This window comes from Macrotis lagotis, chromosome X, assembly GCF_037893015.1.
Source record: "Macrotis lagotis isolate mMagLag1 chromosome X, bilby.v1.9.chrom.fasta, whole genome shotgun sequence".
NCBI classification, from domain to species: Eukaryota; Metazoa; Chordata; class Mammalia; order Peramelemorphia; family Peramelidae; genus Macrotis; species Macrotis lagotis.
In genome coordinates this window covers 455,395,306-455,422,166 of record NC_133666.1, presented here as the reverse complement: position 1 = coordinate 455,422,166, position 26,861 = coordinate 455,395,306, and the positions used below count along the sequence as shown (strand labels likewise).

The window sequence follows — 26,861 nt, the reverse complement described above, 5'->3', positions numbered from 1 at the left end:
TGCAGAAGGCTACATACATACATACATACATACAGACAGAAGGTTGTACTGGAGCTGAGTTTTAAAGGCAACTAGGAGAGCATTCTACTTTGAAATTTGACTGTGTTTCCTTTTATGTTTTTGCTGTGTAAATAACAGTTTCCTGGTATGTTTGTTTCACCTCAAGTAATGTTTGGGGGAAGAAAACTGGTTTACGGTGTTGGGTAGTATATGCTTTTGGAAACTTTTTATTTTATTGTTCTTGGATGATCTTGTGGGCTGCTTCTCACACTTGCCTCCTTTTAAATCTAATAGCCAGTCCATTGATTCAGGAATTACCAGTAAGAACGTATCCTTAAAGAGTGTCCTGCAGCATATTGAAGCCACCCCAAAGATTGTGCATTATGCCATCCTGGGAATTCAAAAGTGGAACAGCAAGCTAAGTTCTAAAAGCCTCAAGTCTCCCTTCTCTCGGTGCCATGTACATGACTTGATACTCCTCAACATAGACTTGACGCAGAATGTGCAATATGATCTCAACAGGTAAGGAGCACCTGGGTCTGTGATATCATTGTATTGTTGACTTGTTAGCCTGTAAGTATGTCACAGATAAAAGGCATGGTTTAAACTTGTCTACACTGTTGACTGAATGATACCTCTCTAAACAAGGTTGTTTTAGTAACAGTGATACGCAAAGAAGTGTGTTTAATGTAAACTCTCTCTCTCTCTCTCTCTCTCTCTCTCTCTCTCTCTCTCTCTCTCTCTCTCTCTCTCTCTCTCTCTCTCCCCACCTCCTCTTTCTCTCTCTCTCTGTCTCTTCTCTCCCCCTGTCTCCCGTCCTCCCTCTCTTCTCTTCTTTCTCATCCTCCTCTCCATCCCTTCCTCTCTCCCTGTACAGGGGAAATAGAAGAACTTATACAAAGATTTTTAATCTAGACCAACCTCTAATACTTTTTTGTCCTTTTCTCTTTTTGTAATAATCTTGCATGAGGTTATGGAGGCAGAATAAGGCAATGAAGTCCAGATCTGTATTGTTATAATTAACTTTTAGGTACTTCTGTGAAGATGTTGACTTTAACTTAAGAACCAACAGCAGTGGCCTGCTTATCTGCCGATTTAACAACTTCAGTCTCATGAAAAAACATATCCAGGTTGGAGGACAAAAGGATTTTAACGTCAAACCAAAAATCAGTGTAAGTTTTTCAGGTTTGGAGAAAAGAATTCTTGGGAGTAAAGGCAACAGTTTCCCTTTAAGATGTTTTTATATTAAATGGTTCTGTTTTCTAATAAGAGAAACAATAAGAGGGAAAATCTTATTACTATTATGAAGAAGTCATTGGAAGGTATTTCCAGTTCCAGGACACAGAATACTATCAGTCAGTGGCAGATTTTACTGGGATACAAAATATTTGCTGTGGCCAGGGCCTTCCTTCTGACACTTCTTTCTTCTCATTTCCTAGTCCAAGTCCCTTGAGCTTCAGAAAACTGCTATGATGAGGCTTGACTAACTCTGGAGGAATATTTAAATTTGGGGTTATATTCCTGTCCTTCCCGGATAGAAATATGATATGACATGAAGGAGAGGAAAGGCAGGAATATTCACCTACCATTTTTTTCCTGTGTTCTTTACCAAAAAAGGAGAATAGTCTTAAAAAAAAAGCAAGGTGTAGAACAAAAATGGTTTAAGTAATTGAAAACAAAAGTAAAGGAGTAGATGATCTGCACCTTTTTGCCTTCAGTAATCTTAAATCCCTCGGTCTTTATGCACTATATCCTTAGATATTGAAGGACCATGGGGATGTGACTGAGGGACCATTATTGGTGATCTTTAAAAAAAGTCATAGAGAATGGGAGGAAGAGACACCACACGATGGGGAATTGACAAATGTCCCAGTTTTCAAAAAGCAAAAAAAAAAAAGTCAATTGCTTGATTTGTGGCAAAATGAATTATTAAATTATTAAAGGAGTGATTTGTGAACACTTAAAATGGAAAATTATGACCACTATGAAACAGAAATATGTCAGACTAATTTCAATCATGTCCTTTTGACCAAGAGATGACCCTGATAAATTAAGAGAATTCTATAGACATGGCGGTCTGAATTTCAGCAATGTCCTTGGCAGTGTCTCATGATAATATGATGGACAAGATGAAGAGATGTGGTGAAGGATCAGATTATGTTAGGTGGTTTCAGAACAGATTTGAGCTGCAATGTGGTAATTAATTCATCAATAACTACTTAATACAGGGTTAGGGAACCTTTTTTTCCTGTCAAGAGCCATTTGTATATTCATAACATCATTTATGGACCATACAAAACTATCAACTTAAAAAAACATTTAATTCACTCTTAAAAATCTCCTAGATCAATTGAATTTCAAATCCTGTCTGGCATGGCAGAGCCAGACCAAATGATTTCTTGAGCCTAATGTTCCCCATTCCTGCTTTAGTGGAATGAGTAGCTAGTATTCTCTGTCCTTTCCCCACTTCTGTTCAACATTTTTATCAGCTATATAGATGAAGTGTTTGTTGGTCAATCAATCAGTTTATCAGATGCCTACTTATGTGCACATTGACTTAGGAGAAAAAGATGGTTGTCTTTAAGTATGTGGAAGAAGGATTAGATTTGTTTTGAGTGGCCTCAGAAGCAAGAACTAGAAAGTTCTTGCTTCACAACTGGAAGTTGTAAATTCAGAATTAATATAAGGAAATATAAGGAAAAAAGAGCTGCTCATGAATCAGAAGGTGGTGAATACCCCTTCTTTGGAGATCTAAGTTGAGGCTGGATGGCCATTTGTTGGAGATGCAACGCAAGAAATTCCTTCTCAAACACAGGCAAGACTAAATATCATCTGAGGACCTTTCAGCTCCGAGGCTTTTAGGATTCTACTGTCCTGAAGTTTGGTTGTATCTGTCTCATGGTTTGAAAATGTGTTCCATGGGCCACAATTGAGATACAAGGCAGTTTGGGATATGAAAAGATCTCTTCAAATCCCAAGATCTGGGATCGAGTCTTGCTATCATACTTCTGATATTATGGAAAAGTTACCTCTCTGAGCCTTAACTGTCTCACCTATAAAATGGGGACAATAATATTTGTACTCGCTATCTTACGGTGCTATCATAAGAGGGATAGTTTGTAAACATTATAGTACTTTATCACTGAGTCTTTGTTAGCATTGCTGCGGTGGGATCAGACATGAACAGACATGGTAGAAAGGCACTCTTCCATCTCTACTTGATCTCTACTTAAGACTGTTAGCAGACATTGTGGTTTGATGTCCTTTTGTAGTTAAGTTTCAAGAGCACTGCATTGTCTTCACCTTTCTCCCCTCATTCCTCAGCCCACTTGGATTTAAATCCAAGAGCACAGATTTTCCCTGGACAACAAGACTATGCTACAGTTTGTTTGGGGGCAGGCGGTCACAAGAGAAGTGCTTTTCCATCATCTCACTGAAGGGATATCCAATGTCTTTTAAATATTCCTGTTGCATCTGATTACAGCTATCTGAAAGCATAGCACCCATCTTGCCTCTTCAGTACGTCTGCGCTCCAGACAGTGAACACACTCTCCTAGCAGCTCCAGCCCAGTTTCTCCTTGAGAAGTTCCTTCAACATGCCACATTCAAACTCTTTCCAAAAGCCATCCATAATTACAAGAGCCCCATCTTGGCCATCGATTGCTACCTGAACATTGGACCAGAGGTAAGAAAACATTCCTCTTTTCCTTCCTTCCTTCCTTCCTGCTTGCCTGCCTGTCTGCCTTCCTTCTTTCCTTCCTCATGTCTACGAAGTAGCAAAATACTCTTCCCAATACTCTGGAATAAAGTGGCCATCCAGATTAAGAATTCTCTAGGATGTCTACTTCCCTGGGTTCTAGAAAGCTACCAAGACACACTTAAAACTATTATTATGGCATTAACCCACTACTTCCTTTTCCTTTGTTTCTGCTTTTCTCCCTATTTAGATTTCTTTCTACTTTCTCTCTTCCTGTGTCCCACTCTCCTGTCTCTCTTGGGCTTTCTGGGGTGGGGGGGACCTTCAGACTTTGCTTGGTCTATTATCCCTTACAATATTAAAGAGGTGACTGAGTCCTTTGTGGACATTTCCCTATGGCTTTCTCATCCAGCTTTGATGTATTTGGTAGTGTTGAGACTTGGGAACAATTCACATTATGATGGTGAATCATAGATTGCTAGAGCTGGATGGAAGCTAAGAGAATGTTTGATCCAGACCCTTCATCTTATAGACATGGTTGAAAACATAAAGCCAGAAAGGTTAGAGAATTTAGCCAGACTTAACACTTTTTTAAAACTAATTGGTAGCAGGGCCAAGTCAAGAGCCCTGGGCTCTGGATTTCAGTTCATTAAGTATTTAATTCATAGCTGCTAGAGAAAAGCATTTTTTCAATTTGATTCTTCTTTCACAACATGATTAATGTGGATCTATGTTTAGCATGATTATACATGTATAGCCTCTATTAGTTTGCTTTCTGTTGGGGGTAGGGAAAAGGAAGGGAAAAAAAAAGTAAAACTCAAAAACGTAGCAAAAAAAAATGATGGTTGAAAACTACCACTGCATGTAGTTGGAAAGATAAATAACATATTAGAGAGAAGCAAACTACCCACCTGCAACCTGGGGAAGCCTCCAGCAGGAGCCCTCCCCTGCACCTCACCACCTCCAGTGCTTCTGCGGAGTTCACCCTTCCTGTAACTCGTCTTCTTCTTTGAAATCCTTTTTAGAGTTTATAGGAGTTTGATGTGCCATTCTCATGGGAGCAGAGCAGTCATAACATTTTAGTTCACATTTCTTTCTGCCCATATGAAGCATCCTTACTTTATTCAAATTAATATTTAAAGTTGATGTGATAACTTCAGATAATAACAGGGCATTTCATTTTACAATTTCTCAGAAACTGTCCTTTTTAGGAGGAGGGAAGAGGAAGGAAAATGCTGTTTTAACCTTTTGTTTCCTGTGATTTAGATTTTATTCCCTCCCACATCCTCTGTCCTCACACTGAATATCCAAAGTGTCCCAAAAGACTTAGTGTAGTTTTAATCTATTTAAACCTTCATAGCCTAAAACCATACTAAGATTACACAGAGCTGAACATGTCTTGTTTCCCCATGGATTCCTCTTTTCAAATCTTTGAGAAGAACCAATCTGATCTTCTCTACCCTAGAAATTTAGAGTGGGAAGTACTGCCTTATGGCATGAATATACATACATACATATATACATATACACACATTTATCAGCTGTTTTTTGAAAATGAAATATTCCTCTTTCCATTGGATGTTTCAGGTGGCCATATGCTATGTGAGCTCCAGACCACACTCCATCAATGTCAACTGTGAAGGGGTATTTTTCAGCGGACTCCTTCTGTACCTCTGTGACTCTTTCGTAGGTGCTGACCTTCTTAAGAAATTTAAGTTCCTCAAAGGTAGGTCCCCTTTAGTACTCTGTCAGTGATCTCCTCCCTTAACTTCTCTCTCTTTCCCCACAAAGACCAATTCAAAAGACTCATCCCTTCTTTAGTTTCCAAATTGTTTAACATACTTTATCTCAACAGAGCCTCACATCAACTCTATGAATTAGGTTCTATGTGGCATTGCCCCCATTATATAGATGAGGAAACTATCGCTCAGAGATGGTACCAACTTATCCATGGCCAGATAACTACACGAGAGGCAGGACTGAAATCCAAGTCTGTTCTGACATGAAGTTCAGCACTCTTTCCATTACACTGTATTTCTGCTTAAGTAGAGGGATTCCTTATAAGAAATAGTGATCTTGGGACAGCTAGGTGGCTCAGTGGCCCTGTAGTCAGGAGGACCTGAGTTCAAATCCAGCCTCAGACACTTGAGAATTACCTAGCTGTGTGGCCTTGGGCAAGCCACTTAGCCCCATTGCCTTGCAAAAAAGAAATAGTGATCTTGGCCAGTAACATTTTGTCCAAACCCAGAATGTAAATTGTTGTTCCAGTCACTTTAGTGATGAACGACTCTCCTTGACCCTCCCCTGTGGGGTTTCTTGGCAAAGATACTTGGGTGGCTTATCATTTCCTTCTGCAGCTTTATTTTACAGATAAGGAAACTGAGGCAAACAGGGTAAAATGACGTGCCTAGGTTTATACAGCTAGAAAGTATCTGAGGCCGGATTTGAACTCAGGGCTTTCCAATACCAGGCCCAGCACTCTATCCACTGCATTTTATCCTAGCTGCCCAGGATGTAAATAGAAATGTTATATTATTGCACTGGAGAAGTTTCACAAAAGATTATGTAATTTACTCTACACTCTATTGTCCCTACCTAACTTTTGCTACTGAAATAACCTAACTGATCTAATTTCCAATCCATCCTAGTCCACCACTCTCTGACTGATCTAAAACGTAGCTATGATCATTACTCTCCACTCAAAAACCTTCAATGAGCCCTGTTTTAAAGTAATAGCCAAGTGATGGAGAACTACCAAGTATCACATGATCCTCTAAGAGAAATGCTGGGGGTAAATAGGACCAAAATGAGCTTAGACTGATGAGGTGAGGTATGGTGATAGTGGGGAAAAGAGAAAGATCAAAGAAGAAAAAGGAAGCCACTTAAATAGTCTAGAATTATAATGATGGATGACAGAAGAGAGGCTAAAATTTTTTGTATTCTTTTTTTCTCTGCAAAGAAAAACTGTTTTTAGAATTAAAGAGATATTAAAAATGAGTAATGAGATGACAACCAAAATAGCAACATGATAAATAAGAGAGCATTTAGTAACTCTTAATGAGTTCTAGTGACTTGGCCCAGATGAACCACATCTGAGGGCACTAAAAGAAGTGGCAGGTGTGACTGAAGAACCATTATCACTGAACCTTGAAAGATTATGGGGAATTAAGAGAGGTACTACAAGTTTGGACAAGGACAAATGTCCCAATTTCCCAAAAGGAAATTCCCAAAAGGGAATGGAGTCAGCAAATGGTAAGCCACTAAGTTTGACTTTGTTTCTAGAATTATTATTAAAGGGATTGTCAGTGAACATTTAGAAAAGGAAAGCATAATAATAGAGAAATAACATGGCTTTGTCAAGAACAGTTTGTGTCATACTAACTTTTGGTGAAGTTATTTAGAATAACAGGCTCAATAGTGTAGATGTTTACCTAGATTTTAACAAAGCACTTGATGAAGTCATGAAAAAAATGAGAGCAATTCAAGTACACTTTAATAGATTTCGTATTGTTTCAGTGTTGGATCTAAAGAAGTTATTAATAAATAAATGGTAACCAGTCCGAGGCCAAATACAAATTTTTTTTTCTTTAGATTTTTTGCAAGGCAATGGGGTTAAGTGGCTTGCCCAAGGTCACACAGCTTAGGTAATGATTAAGTGTCTGAGGCCGGGTTTGAACTCAGGTCCTCCTGACTCCAGGGCGGGTGCTCTATCCATTGCGCCACCTAGCCACCCCTCAAATACAGATATTTTGAGACAGGCTTCCAAGCTGATGTTTATCAGTGATTTAGATAGAACCATAGATAGCATGGTTACCAAATTCATAGGTGACACAAAGCTAAAAGAAATCCCAACACCTGGGATATCAGAGTGAGAATTGAAAACATATTTTGATAAACTTGAATGAATCTAGTAAAATTAAATTTAGTTTAGTCTTATACTTAATTTTTTTAAAAAAAATCATCTTTGCAACTAAGAGGAAAATACACCTATACCAGAGTTTATCTGAAAAAAAAGGTTTGATAAGTTTTTTGTGGATTACAAATTCCATGAGTCATCGGGATGATAGGGCCATATAATCTTAGAGGGATGCCATCCAGGAGCATCTAAGGAGATGATGATCCTGCTGTACTCTACCCTATGTAAGTATTCTATTCTGAGCACCACATCTGAGTAAGGCCAATTTATAAGCTAGAAACTGGCCAGAGGTGGGCAGCCAGAATGGTTCATCTCAACTTCATGCTATATGCAAAATTATTGAAAGAACATGGGAATATTTAGCTGGGAGAAACTTGGGCATTATGTTCCCTCCTCAAAAACACTTTGGTAACTTAGCAGCTAACTTATGTGGCACAGCAAGTGAACAAGGAGCCATGGCTGGGATTTGCTTTTCTTTTTTTATTTCTTTGCACCCTGCTCATACTTTGTACATATGGTACTTAGCATATTTGACATTAATCACAGTAATTTGTATACTTGTCTCATCCCCCTGCTATATTAGAAGTTTATTTTTCTTTAGATCCCAATACCTAGCACAGTGCTAACTTACAGACAGTATAAGTGCAAGAAATTTGTTGAATTTAAGTTGCCATTTATTGCCATAACTTTGTGAATGCTATTTAGAAAGAAATGACTCAAAAAAAGTCATATCATGCCCTGAGATTCTTAAATCTGCTAATTTGAGAATTGAGACTGACACTCTCATAAAGAAATTCACCTGTAATCCTTTTTTAACACTATTGTTGAAATGTAGTGAAGCATCTTCTGTGAAACTTCTATAGTGAAGCATATATTAAGTTTTTGTTTGTTTGTTTTTTAGGGTTTTTTTGCAAGGCAGTGGGGTTAAGTGACTTGTCCAAGGCCACAGCCAGGTAATAAGTGTCTGAGGTCAGATTTGAACTCAGGTACTCCTGACTCCAGGGCCAGTGCTCTATCTAGCTGTCCCCATATATTAAGTTTTTAATAAGTATTTATTGCCCTTAGTAGCCTGAAATTAGAAAGACCTGAGTTCAAACTTGACCTCTTACACTCTATTAGGTATGTGACCTTGCGCAAGTCACTTCACCCTGTTTGCCTCAGTTTCCTCATCTGTAAATGAGCTGGAGAAAGAAATAGCAAATCAATATCTTTGTCAAAAAAAAAAACCCAAATGGGAGAAACAAAGAATCAGACATGACTGAAACAAGAAAACATTTGTTGCATTGCCTTTATGATACTGTTTAGTCATGCTTTTGCTTTAATATCATGTATAACCCCAAAATAGCTTCACGGAAGTAGGAGATAAAAATATAAATATGCTTAGTATGACCCTGTAAAAAGTTACTGAATTTCCTCAAGGCCACACGATGTAGCAACCTAAATACTTTTATCAGTGGAAAGAAATATTTAAAGTCATGAGCAAATAGATCTGCAATTCAGGGAAGTGTGAGGTGATTTTAATTCCTACTTTCTAATGTCCGGCTTCTGCCTTTTCTTGAAGGTGCTACTTTATGTGTCATCTGCCAAGACAGAAGTTCTCTTCGACAGACAATTGTCCGCTTAGAACTGGAGGACGAATGGCAGTTCCGCCTTCGGGACGAGTTTCAAACTGCCAATAGCAGCGAGGACAAGCCTCTCTACTTTCTCACTGGACGCCACGTCTGATCTAGAGAAGACACCAGAATTAAGATGGGGGAGGAAGGGAAAGGAGGGACATGATCAAGTGCGATTTTTTTTCTAAGTACAATCACTGTGGAGCAAAGTGCAACTGTTGTGACTCTAAAATGCCCTCCAAAGACACCCCCTGACCTGACCTGGATCACCCAAGGGCATTGGTGCCACATCAGCTCCCATACCAGGACCTGGATTTTAAGGGTGACTCCACCCTAGACAGTTATGCAAACTACTCTAGAAATGGCCTGCCAGCTGTGACAGAAGTGACACGCTTTAGAGAATGAAGAGCCTGCAGCTCTCAATGTCATTTGTTTTGGGGTTTTTTTTGGGGGGGGTGTTTTGTTTTTACTTATCTTTGCTAGGAGAAAAAAAACTGACTTTCAGCATCAGCTAGCCTGAATGTGTTACATGAGACTCACACCAGGGGTGTGACAAAGTGAAGATTAACGTCCGAGGCCTGAATCCTCAGTTTCTCTTCAAAACTGTACTTTGGCGTACAGTATTACTCAGGGGTTTGAAATGACAGAATGTAGAAGATACTTGTATTTAAAAAAAAAGTAGCGTTTGTTCTTTCTCTGTGCAGTGTTAGTTTAAAATTTGTAATTTTATATGTATTGAAACTTTTGGCAAAATTTCCACAGGAGTTAAAAGTTTACTACTTAAACCTGAACAAATAAGGCAGTAAATGCAGAGCAGGCATCCTGTGCACGCACATTTGTGCAGCTTCTCCTAGTTGTGTTCCTTAGCTCATCGCATTAGTTTTACATTTTCAGAATCCTTTGCACATTACATTTACATGAATCTACAAGCTGATTGGTTTAACAGTGGTACTACTTCCTGTGCAAAGAGCAACCTGAGAATTTCGGGGGGTCATTTAGAGACTTCAGGCTTCCCCATCAATCCTCTTCTTCCCTTCCCAGCCCCCACCCCAAACTGTTGTTCTTTATGGTTTGAGTTTCTGTATAGTTGGGCACCAGCAAAACCAATTTTACTTGACTTTGATTTTTTATGGAATATCATGTTTTTTGTACATAGTGGAACCAGTGCAATTTTGTTTTATACATCCTCATACATAGAGCAAGACTTCAAGACAGGTTTGATTGAATGTACAATCAATGTTTCACTAAATGCAAACTACTCCCTCACTCCCACCCTCAACCTCCATTCACAAATACCAAAGCAGAATGGCAGCGAGAGCCAGGTTTCAGACAGAAGGTGAGGGCAGCAGAATGGCCAGATCTGCTACCCCTTTTCTCTAACTCACAGGAAAACCCCACTTCCATGGAAACAGTAATCCCAGATAGCTTTGTTCTTGGTATGGAAATGAAAGTTATACTTTTTAAAAATTCATTTGGCTCAGTTAGTGGTGAAATAATGTCGTGTATACATAAAGATTTCCCTAATTCTCCAAATTCCTGACAGTCCTCCAGTTATTGACTTCAGTATTCTAAAAATGGACAAAGGCTTGGGGGTTAGTTGGTAAATGGTTCTTAAGTCAAGGTGCCGTGGAAAATAGAGTTCTCGTTTTTGTAGAATTACTTTGGATTTAATCTCTCAGAAAACCCGGTTGCTACTTTGTCCTGTACACATGCCATTTGTAGTGAAAAAAAGTGAAAGTGAGAACCTTCTCTTGAACACAACCTGTTTCTAATATGATAGAAGTGAAAAATGGCTGTGTCCCTTTAAACAAACCCTTGATCCCTGACCTTGATCCCTACTGAGAAGGGCCTGCTACAACTGCATTTATTTAGAATAGTGTTAATCAAGCAGCTTTATTATCTTGTGAGAAAGAGATGTTTACAGCTTAGTCATAAAACAAAATGTTATTTGATTGAAGCTTGAGGAAAAATTGGTTTGCAGATCTTTGGGTTTTACTAGAGCTAACTACTACAGTGCTGCAAATGTAGCATATTCCAAATGAACAATTCTTTTGAACCATTTGTTTTCTACTGTCCTTCAAAGAGGACCTGCCTTATATACGCTTTAAAGATACAACTTAATTGTGCATGGCAGAATTTTGGATATAAAGGTACGTTCTGAAGAATTTTCAGTTTAGATATGAATGTATTTCAAAAGTTTCAGTTTTGCTGACAGGACTTGATGCTGACCAAATCAAGTTAAACTGATGTTGTGCAATACTGCATTTCGAATGTTGTCTTAGTTTTACTTTAGGGTAAAGTAAGAAACTCATTAGAAATAGTCTTACCTGGGGAAGGACGTCTTATGGTTTCTTTTGGTTCCATGATTTTAGGACATTTTCCAGAGTTCTTACTGTACATGTAAGACTCCTTAACATTTCAAATATGGCCTGAAGAGTCCAATCTACTAGTCTCAGTTCTGTAGCTGTAGCTGTACAAGACTAAAACCAAAAATTAAACCAACCCCAGAGGAGAATACCATAAGAAGTCCAACCTGGTCTACCTTTCCTTTCCAAAAAAATTAAGCTTTTGCATCATAAAAAAAAAATATTTTAATGTACTATTGTCACTAGTATTGTTAAAGTGTTAGATGCTAATACATTAAGGAGAAAATTGTACAAGCACAGGACACCATAGTCTTACTAGCTGTGGTTTGGGTTGCTTGGTGTGTTTGGCCGTAAGCCTTGCCATTACTGAGAACATTGATGTGGTATGAATGTATTAAATAGGCCAGCAAATAATACTTTACCTGTAGACATGTTAAATCTTGGCATGTTTGACAGTTCACAGGCTAATACTGAATGTAAACTAAAAAATCAGAGTGAGAATCATTGTATTCAATTTTTTTTCTATAATTTATGTAATTGCTTTCTGATTTTTTTTTTTGGAAAGGGGGGCACCTGTGTTACTTTATTACTGTAAAATGTTCTTAAACCAAAACTTGGTGAATTTCACTAGTCAGTCTACCTCACATTTTATTGTTTATGATTTTAAATTGTCTGAAGTTGTGCCTACAGTATGTTTATGATGTACTTTCATTTAATTTGGTGAATGTATTAAATTTCCCTTTAATAACATGTTGCATTTTCTTTAAATTATAATGCCTCCCAAAATAACTTCATCTAGGAGAAAAAAAAACTTTTATTTTTACCCCAAAGATTGAATACATTGTCTAAAGGGAAGAGAATCATACTTTATGTTCTTCTGCTTAAATTTTTAGGACCAACCAGAGTTTTATATATAACACTAGTAAGTCTGTATAATTCTGGCTTAACATAATGAAGAATTTAATGTCAGCTCAGAGAAGTGAAAATTCTAATTTAATAGCCCAGTAGGCTATTATTTTTATCTATGTCCATTTGTATGTTTGAATAATTCCATATACATAAGGTGGCAAATCCAAAACATACTAAATGTATAAGGGAAATACCAAGTTTGCTTTTGAGACCCCTGAGATAAGGAAAAATTAGTTATCTTACATGGCCCTGTTGAGGCTGAATCCTTGGGCTAAATCAAACATTGGCAGATTTATAGATGGCTCTGTTTATTTCAAATATAAAGGCACCTATTCTCAACTCTGGCATTAAAAAAACCTTTCAGGGCACATTTGCCAATAAATAATTCTAATCTCAATTTTCAGACTAATAAGACAATGGTAGTATTACATTTTGTTTTCTCATAAGTTGTATGTGGGTCAAATGTCCTTTTGTAAAAGTCTTATTAGTGGGGCAGCTAGATGGCGTAGTGGATAAAGCACCAGCCTCGGAGTCAGGAGGACCTGGGTTCAAATCTGGTCTCAGACACTTAATAATTACCTAGCTGTGTGGCCTTGGGCAAGCCACTTAACCCCATTTGCCTTGCAAAAACCTAAAAAAAGTCTTATTAGTCTAAAAGTCCTGTCTCTGACCTTGGCCTTTCTTTGCTTTACCCTATAAGGGTTAAATAAGGTCAATCCTTTTGAAGTATTTGACTGCTGAAAGGTGGCAACGTTTTGTATGTGATTAGAATTAGCCACCCTAGATTGGCTACAAATCTATCCAGATCTTGTCGAGGTACCTTGGTCCTTCCCCACCAAGTTTATACTTTATAAAGATGGGCAAGAGACCATGGCTATTGTCATGAGTTTTCTTTATTCACCAGAGGTTCTGAGGACAAAGGAGTTTCTAGTTAGAGGAACACAGAAAAAGTTGGTTACAGATAAAAAGCCCATTTAGATCTCTAGGGTGAGTGGAAAAACAGCTGAGAAACTCCTGAATTACAAGCAAAAGCAAAATGACAACAATATTTTAATTTCTCAGCCAAAGGCATGCCTGCCTTAGCTTCCCTGGCCCTCCCTCCCAACCTAGAGTCACTGGGTAGAAGGGGAGTTGTGCCTGAGTCACTGGAAAAGACCTAGGGTGATAGTAGGGGAGCAGGTCAGTGATCTCACACTTACACAGGAAGCATTTTGTCCAAATGAGCCTGTGATCCTCCCCTTTGAGGTAACTGAAGCGAAAACCTTATAAAGGGTTTTGTCTAGGCACTTAATTTTATAAATGACAAAGCTGCAACACACACTTCAATCTTCTGACTCCAAATGCAATTCTCTTTCTGCCCAGTCATGTTCAGTGAATAAGCTTATAACACCTGTTGTATGGACTCATTTGTATCACAGTAGTGGAAACCACGCAAACTTACTCTCAGGGATCTGTGAAGGTTAGACTTGACTCAAGTAGGCCTAATCTTCTGGCCCTTGGGATTGGAGTATATATGACAAATTTCCAGCCTATTTTTAAATGGACATGCCTCCCAGTTAGTGAGGCCATTAGGACAAAAGAGCCAGAACTTTTTTCCCTAAAACTCACTGATGTCCACAAAATCCTCAAGGAGTCAGACTCCTTGCCTCCTAAGAAAACATCATCCTTTTTATATCCTTTATATTCTCCTTTATATCATCCTTACACCTGAAGACACTTAGAAGATGAATGAATGTGTTTCATCATTCTGTTAAGCACATGTATTTAGAGGCAGCTATGTGGCACAGTGGATAGTGTCGGGCCTGGAGTCAGGAAGTCCTGAGTTCAAAACCAGCTTTAGACAACTGACTAGTTGTGTGACTCTGGGCAAGTCACAACCTGTCCAGGTCCTAATTTCCTCCTCTATAAAATGAAGATCTAATATGAGTACCCACTCATCTTCCAGGGCTGCTGCAAGAGTAAAATGAGACAATATTTGTGAAGCCCTTTGCTATATAAATGTTAGCTTATTATTACTATTCTAGACTTTCTTCTCAACCATTGAACAAATTGGTCACCCACTACACTGAAGGAGCTAAGAGCACCTACTCTCTAAGTTTACAGTACAATAAGGAACATAATAGTAGTTGGTATTTATGTGCTCTTTAAGGTTTACAAAGTTTTCCACATACATTTCATGACACCCAACTACTACTTTGTGAGAGAGGGACAGCACAAAAACCATCCTAATTTTAGAAGAGGAAAAGATGGCTTAGAAAGGTAAGGTTGCTCAAAGACAACAACAAAAAAATGTAGTGAGAAGCACAAACATTTCAAGCAATTCAGGAAAGGTCCCTTCCAGTTAAGGAGATCAAGATTCACTGGCAAAGCAGCATTTAAACTGTGTGTCTTAAAGGGAAATTGTGACATACTTTAAGTAATGAAACAGTGAGCAAAGAAAAGGTGTCAGGACAGCAAGTGGAACACAATGGGAGAGGGTGGATTCTAATTTCATCAAACATTTGAAGGACAGAGAAAGCTGACTCGGCTCAGTGAATTAAAGAGGTGAGTCCATTACTTCATGCTGCAGCACTCACACTTAAGCAAAATGGTGGCAAAGACATTCTGAATCACTGGATTTCAATCACTCAATTCAAAACAATGACAACATGTTTCACATCATGCCAGCAACTGGTATCGTTTAGAAAAGTCTATCAAGTTATTTATTCTTTTATTCTACATTATATACAGATCAAGAAAGGCCACAGCAGTTTTTCAACATATGAACCCTTTAAAAGTGGAGGGCATTATACACAGACAAGTATAAAAGTGAAGTCCAATAATAAAGGCATATATCCAGTGCAGTATTTCTGAGGAAAAGTAAAGCAGATACCAGAGCCATTCTTATTTAGCTTCAATCTTATCAATAAATTACAAAAAAATCTTTTTCAGATTTGGTAATCTTGACATAATTGGTCTATCATATTCTTGTAGGATATACAGAAATCCATTTTGTAACAAGTGGGAGCAAGATGTACAACAGTGTGCTCCTACAGTTTGTTTTTTTCCCCATTAAATTCTAGTCATAGGAAACTCTCCAAAAGGAGAGACCCAATCCTCTTTTGACAAATTCTCTCTTCACTTTTTTTGCCTATCAAGGAAAAAAAAAAACCTAGTATCTCACATATTTTCTACTTCCTTGGTGCAAGTGCAAATGAGGGCAAGTACATACATACATCATGGAGCTTTTAACTTAGCCACTGTTTTTTTTAAATACAAAGTGTTGTTCCTCCTTTAATAACATCCCAGAAGCATTTAAGTTCCATTAAAATACAATCTTTAAAGTCTAATGCTTAAAAAGCAAAACTAGGATCAGCAGTTCAGTATAAAAAAAAGATACAGTACCTAGCAGCACTGATATATTACCATATTAGGAACTTCAATATATACTCATCACTGAGACCATAGTCCTTGCATTAGTTTACAGTCCACTATGAACAATTATTATCTGCTGCATGTAAACATGACTAAATAACTATAGATAAAATACAATCATAAACTTCTGTAAAAGATAACAAAATATCTTCTTTTAAAAAAAACAAAAATTAAGCTATTACTGCATTGTTTCCAATTTTATTAAAATGGAACAACCTTTTGGTTGTTACCAGTCCTGAGTTCACTGTAATAAAAATGGCCCTAGTTCCTGGTTAAAGTCGGCAACCAATCCATAATATCCAGCAGATGTAGTCAGATCAACATAGACAAGATTCTGTTAAGAGTTCTTTTGTCCATTAATAAAATTATATACCAGAAACTGGCCAGTGCCACAGTACTGTGTTGCAAAGAGTTTTCCATCGGGTGTAGGATCCGAAAAAGCAATTTCTTCTTTGCTCAAATATGAGCCATATATAAAGTTGCTCCTAATTTAAAAATAAAGAAAAAAACAAAGGAGGTAAGGAAAGAAAGTATATCATAAAAAGCATTACTTTATATAACCATCATAAAAACTTTTTTAAAATCACAGAAGACAACTGGATTGGTAGATTCCTTGGATAATAACATACAATTCTAGTTTCAACTTAAATGCTACAAATGATTATTCAACTTTAATACTTAAATTTGCCTAAATTTATTACTTTCCACAACAATTTTCTGTTATGTGCCCAACCCCACAGAATTCTAGGTGCTTGTGGAACTGGAACACTCGATAACAGAAAAACTAGTACAAGAGGGACAAGGAATGGTTTCACTGAGAAAAGTGACAGAAAGGAAAATATTAGCTCAAAACTGTTTGGAGATCTGGTTATACCTGCATGGTTTCCAATTTTAATAAAATGCAGCAACCTCTTAAGTTATCACCAGACCTGAACTCGTTAGTATGAAGAAAGGGCAGGATTATTTAACTCCCTCAGAACAGGCATCATGCATTTTAATACCCCAATATTGGGAACATAAAGAACTGGAAGGGACCTCAATCCCGAGAAACTAGAATGACTATAAATAAGACAAATGGCATCCAATATAATCTATGGAAATGAATGTCAAGGATAGCATAAATGAAATTTGTAATAAATCTCAAGAAAGATAAAGTAGAATGATCAGATTAGGAGTGAGAGGAGCTGGGTTCAAAAATCATTGCTCCAAGGATAACCTTGGACAAATCACTTTCTCTAGGCCCACTATCTCATCTGTAAAATGAGCAAGTTAGACCAAGATTTCCACAATCCCTTCCAACTTCAAAACTGACTTTTAATTTCATCTTCTTAATCTACTAAAGCTACTAAGAAAGCAGACTTCCCTGGGAGTTCTCTCTTCTCTATCACTGCCACCATCAGAAAGAAATTTTAGTGGATAAAGCTAAACAAGGTAAGTTGGTAGAGCAAAGAGAAATAGAATGAACTCTGCAGCCAAGAAAAATCACAGAGGGATATGATCTGCACAAACTAAAATCAAGTCTGCATTACTCCTCACCAAGTGGATCCCTTCTCAAAAAGCAAAGTAAAAGCAACTATTCTTTAGTGACGATCACAACTCTTGCATCACCCCTCATCTCATATCTACACATTTAGAGGTCTATCACAATCAAGAGGCAGAAATTCTGTGCAGCTGACTAACTGCTAATCTTGTCTTCCTCACATTTTCTTCTACATCTCTATCAATAAGAGATCTAATTCAAGCCAACATAACCTATGTTGTTCTCTAACCCATCTCTTCCTGAACCAATTGAATGAGCTGCATCTTTAAGTCAGCATGGAACAAAACAAAAAAACAGTTTTGTGACCAAATTCACTCAACTCCAGCCCTTTAAATTTACTGACATCTGTGACCTTTGCAAATTTGGAGTTTCCTGAGAAGTAGTTGAAGGCTTTGCTGGAGTAAATGATGTTGAACTTTAGTGATTAAGCCATTTTGAACTTTCCAAGTATAAAGCCAAAAGGACTGGCAAAGAAAATAGATCAGAATTAGAATCCTATTAGATGGGTGGAGCCAAGATGGTGACAAGAGTGGATCGAGTCTTAGGCGCTCTCCTAAATCTTTGAAACTTAGGACTTTAACTAAATTTTCAAGAGACAGAACCCACAAAGGGACCCAGGGAGGCAGTTCTCCTACTCAAGGTAACCTGGAAAAGAGCAGAAAGGCTCTGCTCCCCGGGGTCGGAGGGGCGGCCTGCCAGAGGGGTGGCCCGCCAGAGCCAAAGAACTTCAGCCTCCCGGAGGCAGCCCCAGGGTGCTAGGAGCTGGCTCACAGCAGTGGGGGAGTTACCTGACCTATGTCCCGGGGAGCACCAGGCACAAAGTGAGGGAACAGCGGGGACCCCTGCCAGAGCAAGCACGTGACGCCCAGCCCTCAAAGAGCAGAGTGGCCAAGACAGTCCAGATCCAGGAAACAGAAGCAGGCAGAGCCAGTAAGCAGGAGCCCGAGGGCATGAGCCCACTGAACCTAGGGAGGGGAGTGAAGAGAGACTGCAGAGCTCTGTCCTCTGCCCCTGGAATAGGACTCTGGGGCTCTGACCACATTCAGATCCTAATCGCTGTCTAGGCCCCCCCATAGAACAGCAGCCCCCCCCCCACCTCAGCCCCGTGGCCGAGGGGGGCGCTTCTGGTCATTCACAGACCAGGAGGGAGGACAGAACCTCACACACTGAGACCCTTGTGGGAGTGTCCCAAAAGCTCAGGAAGCACCCCCAAAACAGGCTAAGGCTGGGAAAATGAGCAAGCAGAGAAAAAAGAGGAAGACCACTGAGAAATACATTACCTATGATCCCAAGAAGGATCAATATACTCAGTCTGAAGATGAGGAAACACAAGATCCTGCATCTAAAGACTCCAAGAAAAACAGAAATTGGCCTCAGGCTATGACAGAGCTCAAAAAAGACTTTGAAAAGATAAAGATGGACTTTCAAAGAACCAGGGGAATTTCAAATGTTCTTGTTGGAATAGCCAGAGCTGAACAGAAGGTTTGATCTTCAAATACAGGACTCAGGTGAAGCATAAAGATTGAAGGAGAAGGGGAAAATATGAGGGACTTGATGATGATGAACTGCATGTATTCCTGTATAGAAAAATGACACTGATAATACTAATATGAATCTTCTCAGTTAATAGAGCAGGTAGAAGGAGCTTTTATAGATGAAGCACAGAAGAAAACTGAATATGAAGATAAAATATGGTGTGAAAATGGAGTCAATAAAAAAAGGGAAATGTAATGGGAGAAAGAAAAAAGGAGAGGGGAATAGGCCAAGATATTTCATATAATAAGATTTTTCTTTATTACAATGAGCTATTGCAATGATATGGAAGGGGGGAGGCAAGGGGGAATGAGGGAACCTTTGCTCTCATCAGAGATGGTTAGGAGAGGAAACAGCATATATACTCAATGGGGTATAGACATCTGGAGTAAGAAGGGGTGGGGAGCAGGGGGAAGGGGTGGGTATGTGAATAAAGGAGGAGAGGATGGACCATGGGGGGACAGTGGTCAGATATAACACATTTTCTTTCTTACTTCTTGCAAGGGGCTGGGATTGGAAGGCCTGCCCAGGACCACAGGGCCAGGTGGATTCTGGGCCTAAGGGGTGGTATGGGGGCTCAGGGCTTCTTGGCCCCAGGACCAGGGATCTGTCTGCTGTGCCACTCAGCGACCCTACAGCAGAGTCAGAGTGAAAGGAGAGAGAAAATAGAGTACACGATAGTGGAGAAATACGAAAGGAGGGAGTTGTGATCAGCAGTGGCAACGGTGGAAAAATATGGAAGTAACTTTTGTGATGGACTTATCATAAAGAATGAGATCCACCCATGACAGAGTTGTTGGTGTTGGAACAAAGACTCAAGCACATTTTTTATTATTATTATTGGGGGGGGGGGGCTGCAGGGCAAGTGGGACTGGGTGGCCTGCCTGGGGCTGCATAGCAGGGTGATCGTTGGGTATCTGAGGCCAGATTTGGACCCAGGTGCACCTGGCTCAAGGGCTAATGCTCTGTCCACCACCCAGCCACCCCTACTATTATTATTATTATTATTATTACTATTTTATTTTATTTGGGGTCGTTTTTTTTCTTTTTTTTGGTTTTTGCAGGGCAGTTGGGTTGGGGTGGCTTGCATGTCACACGGCTGGGTGATTGTTGGGTGTACAGGGCTGGATGTGGGCTCGGGTGCTCCTGGCTCCAGGGCCGGTGCTCCGTCCACTGCGCCACCTGGCCATACCTACAATTACTACTATTATTTTTTTTTAATTTTAATTTTTTTCTCTCCCCTTTACTTTATCACTCAAGTGAGTCTATACTTTTTTGGGGGAGGGGGTATTTCGTTTCCTCTTAAACAAGAATATTTTATTAATGTATAAAAGAAACATTATTTGTACAAAATGAGAACAAATATTAAATATTAATAAATAAATAAATGAAATCTTTAAAAAAAAAAGAATTCTATTAAACTTCTAATTAGGACAATTAGAACTCTACCTGGGAAATTTCAGTTAGTAAAAGGGAAAAAGAGCACAAAAATAGTCATTTTTTTCTTTTCAATCCACTGAATCTCCACAACCATAAAGTGATTACATGATATAAACAATTTTCATGTTTCTATTTATATTGGAAACTAAAAAGACCATCATTTGGGGCAGCTAGGTGGCGTAGTGGATAAAGCACCGGCCTTGGAGTCAGGAGTACCTGGGTTCAAATCCAGTCTCAGACACTTAATAATTACTTAGCTGTGTGGCCTTGGGCAAGCCACTTAACCCCATTTGCCTTGCAAAAACCTAAAAAAAAAAAAAAAAAAACACAAAAACCATCATTTGAGTTTTTCCCTCCCATGTATTTTAAAAATACTAATTTAATGTCTATTTAATCTAAATAAGTTTTAAAACATTAAAGTACTACTGTTCTCAGAAGAACTCAATTACTTTGGAACTTAAATCACTATGTCATGTGCCACAGGAACGAAAGACTGGCATCTTACCAGGATTATAATAAAAGCTAGTGTTTTAAGGTTTGAAAAAAGCAGTTTGAAGATATTATTGTAGGTGCTACTATTATTCCTACTTTAAAAATGAGGAAAGTGAAGTTAAGGAATTTAACCAGGGTCCATAATTAGAAAGTATCTAAGGATAGATCTGAACTCAGTTCTTAATGCCTTCAAGTCCACTGTGCCACTTAGCTTCCTAGAATGTAAGTAATAATTAATAAACATAGCTTACATAACTTTAACTGAAATCTAAATGGTTCCATTACTTGCCAACAAAATTTAGTTGCTTTCCTTAATTCCAAAGACTTTTAAAGTATCACCTCTTAAATAACTCATGGTTTTTGTTTTATACATTATCAAATGTCTGTTATTCTAATGATGCTATACTGTGAAAGCTTTTATTTCAAAATTAAGTGGCAAATGTCAAACAAGGTAAATAGAGTATTTGGAATTAAAGAACTACAAGTTTATAATTGTATCATTTTATGTTCACAAGACATTTATATGTTTTTTTTAAAAAAATTTTGTGAGATAACTTCTTAATGAGACAATTATAACATTCAATATTTTGAATAGAGCCTGGTATGCAGCTTAAAGCTGGCTTCATTCAGGAGAGCCAATGTTACAACTGACTTAGTGCTAAAATTTTTTTAAAAATACTCATAGGGGCGGCTAGGTGGCGCAGTAGATAGAGTACCAGCCCTGGAGTCAGAAGGACCTGAGTTCAAATCTGACCTCAGATATTTAATAATTACCTAGCTGTGCTGGGCAAGTCACTTAACTCCAGAGCCTTGCAAAAAAGCAAAAACAAACCCCTCACATTTTTGGTTCAGAGAATCACTTAGCTTTGCAGGACTATCTGAGATATGACCCACAGTATCCTAACTTTATAACAAAGCAAAGAAAATCTGTTGGTCTTAGAAAAAAATTCAGAAATTTCCTGATTGGAAAAAAATGCCTCAAGTTCCTTCACACATTTAAATGGACACTCCCTTTTTATGCTCTACTTTGAATGATGTATGTTGTTTGGGATTCTTCTATATTGTGCTTATATCCTAAATGATTTAATTCACACTATTTTCATGTTATGAAATTGATGTACAATGAAAATACACTGTAAATAAGAAACAAACAAGTAAAATACTTCTTAAGATTTACATTTCTAGATTATTTACCTTAGACATTCAATCATTCGAGAAGCTATTTTTCTTCGACGCATCATGCTGAATACCCAAATTCGACTAATCCCACAGACAGCAGGTTCAGGAGATGTTGAGCAGCACCAGGCTTTTTGCCGTTCACATATAACTTTCTCTTTTTCTGAATTGACATCTGGGACTTTATCTTCTATAACTCTATAACCCTATGATTAATTTCAACAAATTAATTTTCAACCTTATAACAAAATATTTTAGTCAGTACATGTCTCATTTTGAACAAGCTAGACTTTCAAAGTACTATGTGTCTGGTATCTTGCCAAATTCCAGCAAATTTAACAAAAATATTTTCACCTTTAAAATTTCCAGTTTTCTGGCAAAACTGGGTCCTTGGATATAACCCCTATATAATTACTATCTCCTCTTGAGCTCAGTGGAACATTCCCCACCACATCTCCTAAATTTTCTAATGAATTTAGGATACTGAATACTAAGTACTTAAGATCTAGAAATTGTTCCTTTTGGAGATGAAGAAGTTGAGAGATTTCACATAAGAGTCAAGACAAAGCTTTTTCAATGGAGTGGGGGGGGGAGGCAAGGGGGCATGAGTGAGCCTTCATCCTCATCGGAAATGGCTCAGGGAGGAAATGACACACTTAATAGGGTGAGGAAATCTGTCTTGCTCTGGAGAAGGATGGGAGGAAAGGTATGGGATGGGATGAGGGGGAATGGGGGTAGGGAAGGGGGGGGGAATAGGTGATAGAAGAGAGGAAAGATCGAGGGAGAGGGTACTCAGATGCTACACTTTAGGACAGGGCCAGGATGGAAGGAGATAGAGAGAATAGAATAAATGAGAGTGGGGAGAAATAGAGTAGAGGTTCAGCTAGTAATAGCGACTGTGGGAAAAATAATGAAGTAACTTCTCTGGTGGACTTATAAAGAAAGCAACTCACCCCAGAGACAGAGCCATTGAAATCTGAACACAGACTGAAGTACTTTTTTTCCTCTCTCTCTTTATTCTTGAGGTTTCCCATCTTCTTGGGGAGGGGGTTTATGTTTACTCTTATGTTCACTCTTATAACATTCAATTTACATCAATGTATGGCATGGAAACAATATAGAGACTGTCAGACAGTCTTCTGTGGCAAGGGGGAGGGAAGGGGGGGAATTGTAGAATTCAGAGCCTTGCAAAAGTGATGGGTACATATTACTATTGTATATAATTGGAAAACAAATAAAATGTTAAAATGTTTTTAAAAAATTGTTCCATTTTAAAAAAATCTTCCTCCACAACCTTGTGAGAACATTCTATGTCAGTTCAGGATGTGGCAACAATAATGATAGGTTGAGGCAGAGAACATAAAAGAGTAACTGAAGCCATAATGAGTAGAAAAAAGTTGTTTTTCTTATTAAACTTTTTTTTAAACATACTGTGTATAACTCTTTTTTTCACTAATACTAAGTTAGCAGGATCCTAGGTTTCAACAAAGAGAAGTATTAGTTCCCTTGATAAAGAATTCTTACACTATTGTTCTATTAGAAACCAGTAGGGAAGGGAATTCAGGGAAGCCCAGAGGGATTTGTATAAACTGATGATGAGTGAGATGAGCAGAACCAGAAAAACACTGTAGACCCTAAGAGCAACATGGGGGTGATGTTCAACCTTGATGGACTCGCTCATTCCATCAGTGCAACAATCAGGCACAATTTGGGGCTTTCTGCAATGGAGAATACCATCTGTATCCAGAGAAAGAACTGTGGAGTTTGAACAAAGACCAAGGACTATTACCTTAAATTTAGAAAAAAAAAAAAGTGATATCTTATTGTCTGATCTTGTTATCTCTTATGCTTTATGTTTCTTCCTTAAGGATATGATTTCTCTCTCATCACATTCAATTTGGATCAATGTATACCATCAAAACAATGTAAAGGCTGGCAAATTGCCTTCTGTGGAGGGAGGGGGAAGAAAGTAAGGTTAAGGGAAAAATTGTAAAACTCAAAATAAATAAAATCTTAAAAAAAAAATCTTCATGGTGTATAAGGGGGAGAAATTGTTTATGAAATCAGACCTGGGTGGTAAACCATTTGACAACTTGCTCACTTGGATTTTAAAATTATTTAACCTGAGTTTCAACTACAAATTCTGTAAATATTTTGTATGTACCTAGTTACTTCAAAAATTTCTTCATTAGAATGTAAGCTCCTTAAGAATAGGAGTTGTTTTTGTATTCATTATACTTGGCAGTGACTGGAACAAAATAAGGGATTATTTAACATTTGTTCATTGATTACTACTTGAATTACTAATCTCATAGTATTATTATGAGGAATGAGATAATTTAACCACAAAACACTATGTACAATAAATATCAGTTAATTATTTTAGGTCAGCAAATCTAGTGGAATATGTTTAAATAATCTGAAAACTTGAAAAGCATCAACAAACTTCTATGTTCAATCCAGACCAGAGTAGGTAGAAAACTATTTTGGAAATCTGAAAAAAACTAGGTTCAAATCCTGCCTCTCAGATAATGATTGTATGACTTCTCAATGCTTTAGACAACTCTTTAAGATGCAGAGAGTATCCCCAAACCAATGGAATGCAGATCTAAAGCCTTTTCCTACTCCCATTATTATCTTTAAGTTCAAGACATAAGTTATATTCTAGGTTTGCAAAGAAAAAAATGAAACACTAACTGCCCTCAAAGAGCTTGTATTCTATAGGGAATATACATTCATAAGTGATTAAACACTGGTGATATAAAACAGTGAGAGTGCAGCACCAACACCTGGGGAAGATCAAGTAAGGCTTCACAGATAAGGGTGGCACTTCAGTTGAAAATGTGTTAAAATACTGAGTGCTTAAGAAATGCTTTTTGATTGAAGACAAACATTCTATTCAAAATTTAATAAAGAATACTTTAAACAAGTTTTAATATTTAAATAATATCTAGAAAATCTTGGAATTTTAGGTTAAGGTATAAAATATTCTAACACAGGGGCATCTAGGTGGCACAGAGGACAGAGCACCAGCCCTGGAGTTAGGAGGACCTGAGTTAGAATCCCACCTCAGACACAAAATAATTACTTAGCTGTGTGACCTTGGGCAAGTCCCTTAACCCCATTGCCTTGCAAAAAAAAAATCATTCTAATATATCCATAATCAAATCAAAAGGGATTCTGTTTCCTCATGTTGCAAAATTTTACCAAATAAGTATTTCCACAACTTGATATGATGCACTGAGAACAAAATACCTAAAGAGCAATTACATATTGTATAGGATAGGATATAACTTTTATTAAATTAAAATGTCTAAACAAACACAGGTTTTTAAACTATGCTATTTAATATAATCTGTAAATTAGTTCATTACACACTAAATTGTACATGATCAATTTTTAGCAAATTACTCACCCACTGGATATGTTCGGCAATTAAGCAGCCAACAACTTTTTTGTCATTAGAAATAAAGAGAAAAGTCTTAATTCTAGAAGAGCACGTGAGTGGAGCTTGTTGGAATCCCAAATCATTGTCTACCATCTCTCTGATTTCTTCAACCTGCCAAACAGAGAGAAAAAATTTTTTAAATGAAGATCAATATGGAGTACTAAAAATGAGGCTTGGAGTCAAATGATCTGAATTCAAATCTTCTCTCTTACAGAACTTTTCCATTAAAACCTTCTATGTCTGTTGTCTCTCCCATTAGAATTCAAGTTCCATGACTGGGACCATCTTGCTTTTACTATTTATAGCCTTAGGGCTTCGCACAGTTCTTTACACATAATTAGTGCTTTATAAATGCTTTATTCATTCCTTCAATCAAACCATTTAATTTTTCTGAAACCTATAATCTATAAAATGAATCTATAAAATGAAAGGATTAGACAAGATCAGAGCTGTCAAACTCAAAGCCTCTCCAGTGGGACCATAACCAGATTAAAATGTAATCAAGTAGAGTTTGACACCACTGGACCAGATGATCGCTAAGGTTCCTGCCAACTCTATTATCAATGAAGTTATGAACCTATATGAAGATATCACATATGTACAAAGGAATACTATACTGAATTCAGTAAATTATATATAATTGGGTTAACTGTGATTTCATTGGTATTGGAAAGTTCCTTTACTAATGTCCCTAGACAGATGAATGCCACAGTGGAGAGAATGCTAGGTCTGGAGTAAGCAAGTTTTGAGTTCAAATCCAATTCACTTACTAATTGTCTGATCTTGGGCAAGTCAAATTAATCTCTGCCTTATAGTAATGACAAGGCTGGGGGTGGCAATGAGGCGCAGTGGATAAAGCACCAGCCCAGGAGTCAGGAGTACCTGAGTTCAAATCCGGTCTCAGACACTTAATAATTACCTAGCTGTGTGGCCTTGGGCAAGCCACTTTACCCCATTTGCCTTGCAAAAAAACCTAAAAAAAAAAAAAAAAATGACAAGGCTGCTGTCCTTAGACAATACAAGGCACACAGCAGGTGTTACCTAAGTCCTGTCAGTATTATTATTATCAGCAATGTCTCTAAAATTTATTTATAGCGTGGTTCCAGGTCACAATTTTGACAATCTAGTAAAGCCTTCTCAGAAAAATGTTTTAAAATACATTAAGTAAAATGCACAGGATTATGAAGGAAACATTATGTCAGCTACCAAAATATTTAAAAAGCAAAAACTTCCGGCCCCTCAGAGCGACCTCAAGTACCGAAAGTGTACTTGCTTTGCCTAAGATCTCTGGGCTATAAATAAATGGAGGTTTTCTAT

The 26,861-nt window shown here is 37.8% G+C and overlaps 2 protein-coding genes across 7 annotated transcripts in view; one reads left to right on the top strand and one right to left on the bottom strand.

Moving 5' to 3' along the window:
• GREB1L (GREB1 like retinoic acid receptor coactivator) overlaps nucleotides 1-12,524 on the top strand; it is a 269,600-nt gene extending 257,076 nt beyond the window's left edge. For 2 of the 4 annotated variants that reach the window (XM_074200527.1, XM_074200530.1), the window contains 5 exons: nucleotides 295-522; nucleotides 1,031-1,172; nucleotides 3,485-3,685; nucleotides 5,285-5,423; nucleotides 9,175-12,524. In XM_074200527.1, coding sequence (XP_074056628.1) covers nucleotides 295-522; nucleotides 1,031-1,172; nucleotides 3,485-3,685; nucleotides 5,285-5,423; nucleotides 9,175-9,338 — 874 coding nt within the window. In that variant the 3' untranslated portion in view covers nucleotides 9,339-12,524. The remainder of the gene's footprint in view (nucleotides 1-294; nucleotides 523-1,030; nucleotides 1,173-3,484; nucleotides 3,686-5,284; nucleotides 5,424-9,174) is intronic. The other 2 variants (XM_074200531.1, XM_074200529.1) reach the window with 1 other exon arrangement.
• The window catches only part of ESCO1 (establishment of sister chromatid cohesion N-acetyltransferase 1), a 66,348-nt gene continuing 47,209 nt past the window's right edge, over nucleotides 7,723-26,861 (bottom strand). For all 3 annotated transcript variants that reach the window (XM_074200532.1, XM_074200534.1, XM_074200533.1), the window contains exons 11-13: nucleotides 25,512-25,655; nucleotides 22,115-22,302; nucleotides 7,723-16,400 (exon numbers count right to left, since the gene is read on the bottom strand). In XM_074200532.1, the coding sequence (XP_074056633.1) occupies nucleotides 16,253-16,400; nucleotides 22,115-22,302; nucleotides 25,512-25,655 (480 nt within the window). In that variant the 3' untranslated portion in view covers nucleotides 7,723-16,252. The remainder of the gene's footprint in view (nucleotides 16,401-22,114; nucleotides 22,303-25,511; nucleotides 25,656-26,861) is intronic.